At 44.6% G+C, this 11,952-nt stretch overlaps 1 protein-coding gene across 1 annotated transcript; it reads right to left on the bottom strand.

Moving 5' to 3' along the window:
* Positions 1–176: 176 nt before the first annotated feature.
* On the bottom strand, positions 177–8,491 carry LOC116334776 (uridine diphosphate glucose pyrophosphatase NUDT22-like). The gene is made up of 4 exons (XM_039603676.1): positions 6,395–8,491; positions 6,061–6,316; positions 605–832; positions 177–278 (listed from the first exon to the last, which is right to left on the bottom strand). The coding sequence occupies exons 1-4, from the start codon at positions 6,511–6,513 to the stop codon at positions 177–179; spliced, it is 705 nt and encodes a 234-aa protein (XP_039459610.1). The 5' UTR covers positions 6,514–8,491.
* Positions 8,492–11,952: the final 3,461 nt, after the last annotated feature.

Genomic DNA, 11,952 nt, shown 5'->3' with positions numbered 1-11,952 from the left:
GAGTCCACATGGAAAACTACGCAGTCTTTAGTAGTGGCGATGTGGTCATAGTGATGATTCGGTCTTTATAAAAAAATCTGTCAAACTTTCATTTTCTGAGCAACTTTCACTGACAGACCCACTTCAAGAAATCCGTGCTGCAGGTTTCACAATATGGATTAAAACTGAAGCGGCGACTACCTGACGTAAAACTCGGCACTCGGTCCTCCAGCGCTGGTGTGATTCAGAGCGATGCCCATCAGGTCGGGCGGTCCCAGGGAGCTCAGAGGAATATTCACCTGGGGACAGAACAAGAAAATTTATAGTATTAATATATTAATTTTTTAGCCCTTTCGTTACTTAGACGAAACAGCTGGTGCAAAGTGTTATTAAAGAAAAGTGACTGTGTGAATACTGCTTTAGACATAAAATCCTTGTTTTATACTGCAATGTTTGTGGGTCGTGAGGTCCCATGTGTAGGATCTGACCTAACAATTTTCCACTTCATAAAAAAACTTGGTACATTTTCTGATGTGTGGATAAAATATCCGGGCCCTAGACGTTCACACACAGCCTGAGGACAACGGGGTTGATATGAGCAACACATCAAGCATTTTGGTGAGACTGAATCCTCTTTATTCATATCACGCTCTGGGTGGCCTCCGGAGATATCCAGGAGCCCTCCTGCCTCTGCCACCTTTTGACTCCTGATCATGACCACCTGACCATTGCTGGTGCACAGTATGCCACCCACACCTAGAGGCTGAGCCAGCAGCGTCAGAGGATCTCCGAACTCGGCCTCACCACACGACCAGTTTGTTCCCAGGTAGTCCTTGTAGCATGTGTAGCCTGGCTAAATTAACCAGGCCAGAACACAGATTATCTTTGGGGTTCTTTTAATCTGAATGATAAAGTAAGCGCTCAGAAGAAAATAAAAAAAGGTTGTAAAAATAAAGAAATAAAATTGTTACAGACAGTTCTTATCCAGTAACAGCTTTGTGCACTGGTAACCTACTGCTACTGCAGGTTATTTCCCCAACTTTATCAGCGTCTGGAACTCAAGGATGTCTAGCGTCAATTTGTGACTGATATAAACCCATACAGAAATACACCAAACTTAGCAGTGCAAAAATAACTGTAGTGGCTTCTCCTGCTAAGACACAGAGCCAAGATTAAACAGTTAACAAGGTACATTTTCTCTCTTACCCACAGAGATATTATAATACGAGTGTGAACTCAAATACATACAGTGCATTAATCCAGCAGAAAACGGAATACAGATCCCTCTGAGATGAACGGTGAAGTTGGTTGCAGCAACTCCTGGTGTCTTAACTGTTCCACACTTTGCATTTAAAACAGACTGTGGTGTAATCTGTTTTGAGTATAACCTGTTTTATTGTGAAAGGGGGTTCGAGACCAGGAAGTAAACAATAAAGGTCGGAGTTTGAGAGCTCTACAGAGTGTCGCTTGAATCCTTGCCAAAAACCACGACATGGTGTCAGAAGTGGGATCACAGTAAGTGCCTTGTCATCGGGGAGTGACAGCAAGCGGATTTGAGAGCGGTAAAGAGTTTTTCTCCAGACGATAAGATGTCGGACGAAGAAGCGGGAGCTAGCGCAACAGCTACACAGCCTCGCACCGTCACCGCCTCACCAGCAAGCTAACGGCGGCTACAATGCTAACGCCAACTTACCCCCGAATGCCACATTCACCATCCAGCCTCCAGAGCAGTTTGATTTCTCAAAGCCACAGCAATGGGAAAAGTGGATAAGGAGGTTTGAAAGATTTCGACTTGCAAGCAACCTGCACCTTAGCTCAGAGGCTAACCAGGTAAACACACTCATCTACTGCATGGGGGATGAAGCAGATGATATCCTCCGAGGGCAAGCTTTATCTGACATACAAAGGCAGCAGTACCAAGCAGTAAGAGACACTTTGGATACGTACTTTGTCCCCAGGAAAAACATTATCTATGAGAGAGCCCGCTTTAATCAAAGAACACAGCAAGCTAATGAGACTGTTGACTCGTTTGTCACCGCACTTTATGCTTTAGCTGAAAACTGCAGTTATGGTGCACTGCACGATGAGTTAATAAGAGATCGCCTCGTCGTGGGACTGAGGGACATCAGCTTAGCGGAGAGACTTCAGATGGACAAAGATTTGACGCTGGAGAAAGCGGTTAACCAGGCCCGGCAGTCTGAAGTCATCAAAAAACAACAGACAGACATCAGAGGGGAAAATAAGTTGGAAATAGATGCTGTGACAGCGAAGCACAGGGAACAAAAGCATTCAACATTCAAGCCCCGAAGAGAACGTAAATGCACAACATTGGACAAAACACCAAATGGGAGATCATGCTACAGGTGTGGGAAAACCCCTGCGCATGGTAAAGGACAATGCCCAGCAAAAGATGCAACATGTCACTCATGTGGTAAAAGAGGACACTTCAGTAAAGTGTGTAAATCTGTTAAATCTGTGCATGTGATAGAAACAGAGAAAAGTGATGATACACCCGTGTTCCTTGGGTCTGTAGACGCAGGTTCAGATCCTTGGTATGCAGATCTTACTATCAGAAACCACAAAGTTAGATTTAAGATAGACACAGGAGCTGACGTCTCTGTTATCCCAGCCCAAATGTATTACTGCATAAACCAAAATGAGACAGAGTTATGTAAACCAGATAGACCATTGTTTGGTCCAGGTGGTACTCCACTTGATGTGTTGGGTATGAGCAGAGAAACAATTTGCAAAGGTGAACAGGAAATACAGGAAAAATGTACATTATCAAAGATTTGCATATAGCACTGTTAAGCAGGCCAGCAAGTGTCAAGCTGAACCTTGTGTGTAGAGCTGACAGCATTGACATGAATGTGTTGAACGAGAACTACCCAAAGCTGTGTCAGGGATTAGGTTTAATGCAACAACCTTATACTATTAAGCTGAAACCCAATGCTGTGCCTTTTTCCTGGCCACACCAAGACGGGTCCCCATCCCTTTGTTAGGAAAGGTGAAAAGGGAACTGGAAAGAATGGAGTCCATGGGAGTAATCAGCAGAGTTGAAGAACCAACAGAATGGTGTGCAGGTATGGTCCCAGTGCCAACAAAAAATGACTCTGTGCGTATTTGTGTTGACCTCACCCACCTCAACGAAGCAGTGTGCAGAGAAAAGTACATCCTGCCTTCGGTTGAACAGACACTTGGATCCCTGGCGGGAGCAAAAGTCTTCAGTAAGTTAGACGCAAACAGAGGCTTCTGGCAGGTTCCATTGTCACCAGAGTCAGCACACTACACAACATTTATTACACCCTTTGGGCGCTTCCACTTCAACAGACTTCCCTTTGGAATAGCGTCAGCCCCAGAACATTTTCAGCGTAGAATGTCAGTGATCCTTAATGGGCTGCCAGGTGTGGTTTGTCACATGGATGACATCCTCATTTGGGGACAGGATCAGCAGGAGCACAACGCCAGGCTGCACACAGTGCTCAATAAACTGCAAGAGGCCGGTGTCACACTAAACCTGGAGAAATGTGACCTGAGTAAACAGGAAGTGAAGTTCCTCGGACACGTTTTGTCTGTGGCAGGAGTACAGCCAGACCCAGACAAAATTAGAGCGGTCACAGCAATGAAAGAGCCGTCAAACGTCAGTGAAGTGCGCAGCTTTCTCGGGATGGTTAACCAATTAGGCAAATTCATCCCAGGACTGGCCGAAAAAGACAAGCCCCTAAGAGATCTGCTCTCAAAGAAAAATCAGTGGGTTTGGAGCTGCGCACAGCAAAAAGCATTCAATCAGCTGAAAGGCGATCTGACGTCAACTCCCATTCTTGCACTCTATGACCCAAACAAAGAGTTAAAACTGTCTGCAGATGCTTCCTCCTATGGACTGGGAGCAGTCCTATTTTAAAAAGAGGGAGAGTAATGGAGACCTGTTGCATATGCGTCTCGTTCTTTAACGGAAACAGAACAGAGGTATGCTCAGGTGGAGAAGGAGGCGCTTGGACTAACGTGGGGTTGTGAAAGATTCAAAGATTTTCTCATCGGGAGACACTTCTCCTTAGAGACTGACCACAAGCCACTCATCAGCCTGCTAGGACAGCAAGCTCTAACCGAGCTTCCACCCAGAATCCAACGGTTCCGCCTAAGGCTCATGAGGTACAGTTACACCATCTCACCCATTCCAGGCAAAGCACTCCTCACAGCAGATGCACTGTCACGTGCACCCGTTAACCAAGACCCTGATTCTAAGGCTACAGCTGAACTACTGGATGACACAAATATATATGTGGATGAAATAGTCAAGTGCATGCCTGCTACCTCGACATACATCACACAGTTAAAGGTACAGCTTAAAACCGACAGCACATGCTCAGATGTCATGGCTTTTTGTCAGAGCAGCTGGCCAGAATACAGCCATCTCACAGGCCCAATTAAAGCATATTGGCCACACAGAGACACCTTAACGGTACACGACAATCTGCTACTGAAAGGCACCAGACTAGTGATACCTACTGCTATGCGCCACTCTGTCCTCATTGCCCTACACGAGGGACATCAAGGAATGTCTAGATGCAGAGAGAGAGCCAGGGAGACAGTATGGTGGCCTGGTCTGAGTGGGCAAATAAATGAACTTGTGAAAAACTGCTCCATATGCATCAAAGAGCGTACCAACCCAGTGGAACCTTTAATGCCAAGCCAACTCCCGGAGAGACCATGGCAAAAAGTTGGAGCAGACCTTTTACTTTTAACAACAGCAACTATGTGCTTCTGGTGGACTACTACTCTAAATTTGTGGAAATAGCCAAACTTACTCCCACAAGATCGGATGATGTTATAGTGCATCTAAAATCAATCTTTTCCAGACATGGGATTCCAGAGCTTCTCTACAGTGACAATGGACCTCAGTTTTCAAGCCAACAGTTCAAAGACTTCGCAGCAGCTTATGGGTTCATGCATGTAACGAGCAGTCCAAGATTTGCACAAAGCAATGGAGAGGCTGAGCGTCATGTCCAAACTGTGAAAAGTCTACTAAAGAAAGCAAAAGACCCATATCTTGCACTTCTAGCTTACAGAGCAACCCCATTGGCTAATGGATATAGCCCAGCGCAACTACTAATGGGACGAAGACTGCGCACGCCAGTTCCCCAGCTTCCTTCTTTACTCAATCCCAGCCTGCCCAACAAGACTACAGTGTTGACAAAAGCGACAGAGAGAGTGATGAAGGACAGTGTTGCGTACAACAGGAGACATCGTGTGACAGGACTTCCTCCACTCTCACCGGGACAACCAGTATGGATTACAGACACTAGGCGTGAAGGGACTGTCATCTCCTCTCACTCCACACCCCGCTCTTACATTGTAGAGACCCCTTCAGGAGCCATCAGGAGAAACAGGCATCACCTCCAGCCATTGCCAGATGCCACACCAAAGTTACAAACCCCAAGTACGCCAGTCAGTCCATCAGAGAACGCCCTGCCTGCTTCAAACCTATCGGCGGCTACAACCCTGGTCCTGTCAGAACTAGGGCTGGCAGGGTCGTCATAAAACCACAACGACTGGACTTGTGAAAACAAACAAAACAAAAAAGAGGTTGAAGTGAAAGAAAAGTTTCTATGAAAGGTTCAAGGAAAAAAAAGTACAGTTTTCATATATGCAGTAAATGTTCTTGTAAGTTTGATGTTTTCAGCGAAAGGAGGATGTGGTGTAATCTGTTTTGAGTATAACCTGTTTTATTGTGAAAGGGGGTTCGAGACCAGGAAGTAAACGATAAAGGTCGGAGGTTGAGAGCTCTACAGAGTGTCGCTTGAATCCTTGCCAAAAACCACGACACAGACCACGCAGCGGAAAACGGCATTGCACACCGACATAACACCAATGCAAGCTAGCACTTCTGTGAATGCCTCCGTAGATCCCCATCATCCCTTGCGCCCCAAGAGGTACCCCAAAAGAAACAGCGCCCTCCAGTGGCATGTCCCATAATATTGACCTTCCACCTGGCTACACATGTGAGGCCTAGCCTCAGAGTGTGGAGGAAGTTTGTCTGCAATGCCATTAAATTCTCTGTAGTCATGATTGGAGGCACCCTCAACATTTTTTAATCTGACTTATACACCTGTTATGTATGTCACCCAAATGCCTCTGTCCTTGACTGTTTTGGTCCTCTGTGTGGTGGAAAATGGTGCCATGGGACAAAGGAGTGGAAGGGGGATTTTGTAGATCTGCTAAGCAGAAAGAATGCAGCCTGAATTTGGCCCTGTTGAAAAGCCACGGCTCCTTGGACACCCGCTTCATCCACACCTCATCTATGTGACGCTCCAGAGCCAGATCTGTCTGCCTGTTAAACCTGAGAGAGGAGGAATTGATTTTACATGACATGTGATGTCAAATATTTAAAGGATGTACTGCACTGTAATGTTTGGACCTTTCAGAAAGCTCCACTTGTACTTGAGACCTGAGCAGCCCTTGCCAGTGTGCACAGTGCAGCAGCACAGACACCTCAGGGTCCATTATTTCCCCACTGTGGCTCTTCACTGGAAGCATTAGTTACTTGATTCAGTTGTGCCCTTTGAGAGGACTTGGAGGTGGGATGGTTGGAGATGTTAAGATGGTTGCTGGAAGTGATCAGAATGGACAGGATTAGAAATGGGTCTATCATAGGGACAGCGCAGGTTGAGCACTTTGAAGACAAAGTCAGAGAGGCAAGGTTGAGATCATTTGGACATGTTGGACAAAGAATGCTGAAGATGGATCTGCCTCGAAGTAAGGAAAAGAGGAGGACAATGGAGAAGAATGATGGAGCGAAGGAGGACATGCAGAGGGTTGGTGTGACAGAAGAGGGTGTTGGGGACAGGGTGAGATAATCCTCTGTGGTGACCCATAAAGGGAACAGCCAAAAGAAGAAGAAAATGTGAGCTGTTTCAGCTGAAGCTGAAGGCCCATGAAGGCATCAAATCAAGTGAGGTGATCAACTATGTGCATGTTAATAAGGCCACTCCAGTTATACAAAGACACACATCAAGTGCACCCACATATAAGAGACTAGAGCAGGCAAATAAATATCTGACCACTGATAAGGTTAATGGAAGCACAACATCAAATTATTAAAAACGGATTTCTAAAAATATTTGAATTTTGTTGCTATCATGGCAGTAACTACTCCAAAAAGGCAGGATTTTTAAAATAGGCACAAAATAATTGACCAAAATAACTGATTTAACTAATTCAACTTGGCATAAATGCAAGTCCAGGTGAGCTATGAGTATACCGCAGTCATCCTCTAATTCAGGGGTATATAATGACAGTTTCAACAGGGCCCGTGGGATCATGACAGCATTGGGTGCAGTGGCATAACCAAAAACGGAAGGACAAATTCCGTCAAAGAGGAAAAGAGACCGAAATGATGAGCTGCTAGACCTCATCAGAGAGGCAGCAGAGAGAGGCTGAGGAGAGAAGAGCACAAGAGAACAGGTCACATGACAGCACAGCATTTTCTCTGCATTTTCTACCCACAGTTTGAACTGAATAACACATAACACAACGTACACACAATGAAAACAAACAGAAATCAGAGAGTAAAATTTCAAAACTTTTATTGATGTTAATTTAAAAGTTATTTAAAAAAGAGGATTCACACAAACTCCATTGTACCCGGAGGGAGCTCTAGCTGCAGTTTGCTAAAGATATCAACTTGAATATTCCGGGCAGTATTTGTATTCCTGATATTAATAGTATTACTGGGACCAAAGGAACTGTTTACTATGTTCACAACCGATTTTTGCTGTGAAATAGCAGATTGCCCCTGGTTTGAATCTTCTGTGTCTGAGTCATCTGAGCTCCCCATACAGCATGCACACAAGCACGCAAGCAGGTTTTTGCATTTTCGATTCTTTGGCCTAGATTCCAGTTCAGGTGGTGTCTCCTGTGTTGGGTTGGTAACAGTTGATGGTTTGTTGCCCATTGCGTTTTAATATCTATTTGCAGATAATTTGTTTTCGCTTTGTTAAAGCTGGCGTTTGAAAATCCGTTCTTGCAGAGGGGTATTTATGGGTTCGGTTTTAACTTAAATCCTTTGAAGTGTATGACGTCTTTGAACGTCATACACGTCTTAAGCCCCACCCACTCCGAGCCTCCCATAATAATAACTTTAGTAATAGTAGCAGTTAAAATGTTGTCTGTCTTTATGTATTTCTTAGAAAACGCGAAATCTGCACAAACATGACATTTTCATGTCATAATGTTCTTTCTGTTATAAAGCTTGCATAAAGCTATATTAGCAAAGGTGCTGTAAAGTTGTTAGCAGTGTGTCAGCTTTGTGACCTGCCACAGAGTACCTTTGTGAAGTCATTCGCTATGCTCCAGACCGGATGGCTGGTGCAAGACGCCCGATATCCAGCCCCGTCACGGAGTAAACTAAAAACAGCGAATAATAGATTTAACAAAAATGTTTTTAGAAAATAAACTGTTTTCTGTCATGGTCCTGAGTCCGTGACTCAGTGATTTTCTGTTTGGTGTATTTATTGTTGTTGTTGTTGTTATTATTATTATTTGTGGGCTATTTTGGGATGGTTTGTGTTTTGGGGTTTGGATACTGGGTTTCTGGGTTTGTGCTCCCTATGTTGGTCCCTGGTGTTAGTGTTCCCCTGTCTCGTCAGGTTAATCAGGTCCAGCTGTGTCTCCCACCTGTGTGTGATTTCCCAGTGTCCCTCTGTGTATTTATAGTGTGTGTCTGCCTCTGTTCCTCATCGCGTCGTCTGTATTCATCCTCTGTGTTCGTTCCCCTGCATTACTCCGTGAATCCTCTGCGTGCTCTCCCTGCTGTCCTCTGTAATGGAATTTCTTTCACTTATGTACTAATCACATTATTTTATTGTATAATGCCTTGGTGCCACTGATTTTAACATGTCTGACACCCATACAGTAAGACAAATGGTGGGGGTCTATTTAGGAAGTTGGGGGAAGCAGACAACTCCACAGGAGGGAGAGTCTTTTGTCTCTTCAAGGACTCTGGGAGGTAGAAAGGTATTTAACTGAGAGCCACACTAGGCTCAGGGAGACTCTGCTGACCCTGCCCCGTGGTCATGCAGGCTCTCCACCAAGCTTCGTTGTCTGTTCTTTGTGTGCTTTGATTAAAGAATGTTGGCTACCGCTCACCGCTCATCTGCAGGCTTTATTTAAGTGGAAAAACTTCCACAACAGAATGGCGCTGCGAGCAGGGTGGTCCGTGTGGTCGCTGAACAACGGTTCCGTGGACGGGCTGATCACCCCTGAGGGAAAAGGTACCTTTGTCCTACCGGCTGTTGAAGCAAAGGAAATGGAGGAGTCACGGAGCCGTGTGTTTCAGTGGCCACCGAGACCATCGATTTTGAGGGGACTCCTGCAGATGGGTGAGTGATAGCTAACTTGTAACAAGTCACGAGAGTTTTGTGTCTGGCAAGAGGTGAGCGTGTTGCAGCCTTCGGGGAGCCCAAGAAGGTGTGTTACGACCTTCCAGGGCAAGAGCTCCGAGGGAGTCTTCGTGTAGAATCACGGAGTGACATCTCTAGCGTCTTCTAAAAGATCCTAACTTCTTCAAAGGAGACTGGGGGTGGCGGTGTTCGTTCCTTGGTCCGTAGAAGGCAAGGAACCTCACGGGGGACGCCTCGTGTAGTAGGAAGAGAATCTAGATTCCAGGGGCAGTCAGCGGAGCCGGATTAGTGGCTCGAGAGGCGACTGCGGCAGACGTTCCACCAGGCGGCCAGGGACAAAACTCAATGTTTGACTGTATGGTAAGAACTGAGTAAATGTGTGGTGTGTAAGATTGCAGAGAATGGTTGTGTGGGAAAAGTTGATGTGTGTGAAAAAAAAAAAAAAACAGTGAAAAATGGGAACAAAAACAGGAAAAGAAAAAAAAAAAAAGAGAGGAGTGTAGAAATGTGTGTAAAAATTGTTTCCAACTAGCAGGAGAGGGTGGTACTGCAGGCCACCAGCTCCCCTAGGGTGGACACACAAAAATTTATTTATTTTTTTAGCAGAATTGTTGATGAAAATAAGCAATAAAATAGGAAGAGAGTAGAACAACTACAATCTCTCTGGGTTTTTAAGAAAGGGGAGTTCAGAATCAAGAGAGAGGAGATGTGTTGTTTTAAGCAGTGATAAGAATGATCAAAATGTCTCAGTGTGTCACTTGCAGGTGAAGAGCAGACCCTGATCAATTTTTCACGTGCAGCAGTCGGAAGAAAATTATAGGTTAACATCATTAGAAACACTCAAGCCAAGTTTTGGCTGAATTGTTTTACAGCTTAACTTCCATGTGTTTGTCACCCTGAGAACACAAGCTCAAAGAATCTCTCCCTGAAGACAAGAAAAGCAGTTCCAGAACAACGAGATGGATATCAGGAGCTCACAGCAGTATCCTGAGCAGTGAAGAAAAGGTCCAGCAGCAGCAGCTGTGCAAGACAGCGACAGCAAGAAGAAAAATGGCATCATCATGACTGGATAGATGGATGTGCATTTCCAACGAGCTGCAACTTCACTGTGTGTAAATGGACCTTTGAAAAGACTGTCTGAGTTGGACATTTGCCACTTTTGGAGTAAAATGGCAAGATTAGACAGTCGAAAACACAGGACAAAGCTGAAAGACAACTGACTCTCACTGGACTGCTGCAAGGGGGAGAGATGAGATGAGACCACAGTGGAAGGAGCAGGGGAGAACATGGCTGTTTTTAGTGTGGGAACTGAAATTTGGGTTTAGGAAACTGGGAAGAAAAATGACTGCCTTGCGTGGAGAATTGAAAAGTGTCTGGAGCACCGCAAAGAGGAGAGGTACACAAAAAAAATTACACAAACAGAAAAATGCATTAATCCTACTAACACAAACACACATGCAATGAAGCTCATGAAGACCAAATAGTATTTTAAGCATGCATTGCTGTTACCATCATCTTGTCCGGTTCACTTAGTGGGTTAAGAAGTGATACATAGACTAGTGAACTAGTATTATTTTGGGGAAGGATGATTGAATTATTGCAGGGGTGAACAGAATGCTGCAGGGGGGTCAGATGAGTGGAGACTAATAGATTATTGAGTTTCTTGTTTCTGATGTTTGGGGGAGGTCTTATCATGACACACATCTGGGTACATGTGGGGAAAACAAAACTCATTATCTAATAGAATATTGTTGTTGTGTAAGGTGTGACTGGTGGATGAAAGTTTTGGGGATTATGCATTTTCTTTTGGTACCACTTTTAACCTACCAGTTAGTTGTGTTTTGATCTATCATTCTAAGAAAGTATGCTTAGACAACTTCAAAAAAGAGGCCTTCATATTTTTTGATTTTTAACAGTGCACTGAGATTTTTGTTTGGCAACTTTCTCTTTTGAAGCAGGCCTGCAAGATCGGGATCGAAAGCGCTACACAACATGTTGAACAATCGCAAGTGAGTTTCTCCAAAAATTAGAATGGGCTCGGGAGAAAGCCACTTATTTGGGACAATCAGAAAACAAGTCCCTGTCAAAAAGGATTCAGCGAGGTAATCCTGTCTAAATAATTTTTTCTTTTTTGAAATGACGTCATTGCTGGCAGTAGAAACTTATTGCGTCACGAGGTTCTACTGTCAGCAAATAAAAATGGGGACTGACTGGACTGACAAAAGCTTTGGCTGACTTGACACCAGTATGCAAGATTGCACCTCCACCTTGACCTGACAAAAGGGTGGATGTATGTATGTTTCTTTTACAGGAGCAGAAAGGTGACAGCAACAGGTTGTAGGGGCTTTTGGGCCATGCTGACTTAACCTTTTAATTGTCACTTTCTGTGTGTTTGAATTTACCAGCGGTATGTTATTCATGACCTTGTATTGTTTACAGTGCAGAGGTCACTGTGAGAAAGTGTGCATACAGATGCGCTACGCTAACATCTATTCTTCCACAGCAGAGGGCTAATCATATGATCTAATCACATGATTTACAGCAGGACACACCACTGGCTAATGTTTTCTTATGA

Source organism: Oreochromis aureus, linkage group 19 (assembly GCF_013358895.1).
Source record: "Oreochromis aureus strain Israel breed Guangdong linkage group 19, ZZ_aureus, whole genome shotgun sequence".
Taxonomy (NCBI): Eukaryota; Metazoa; Chordata; class Actinopteri; order Cichliformes; family Cichlidae; genus Oreochromis; species Oreochromis aureus.
Note: the sequence above shows the minus strand (reverse complement) of the source record. Positions and strands in the feature narration are given on the sequence as shown.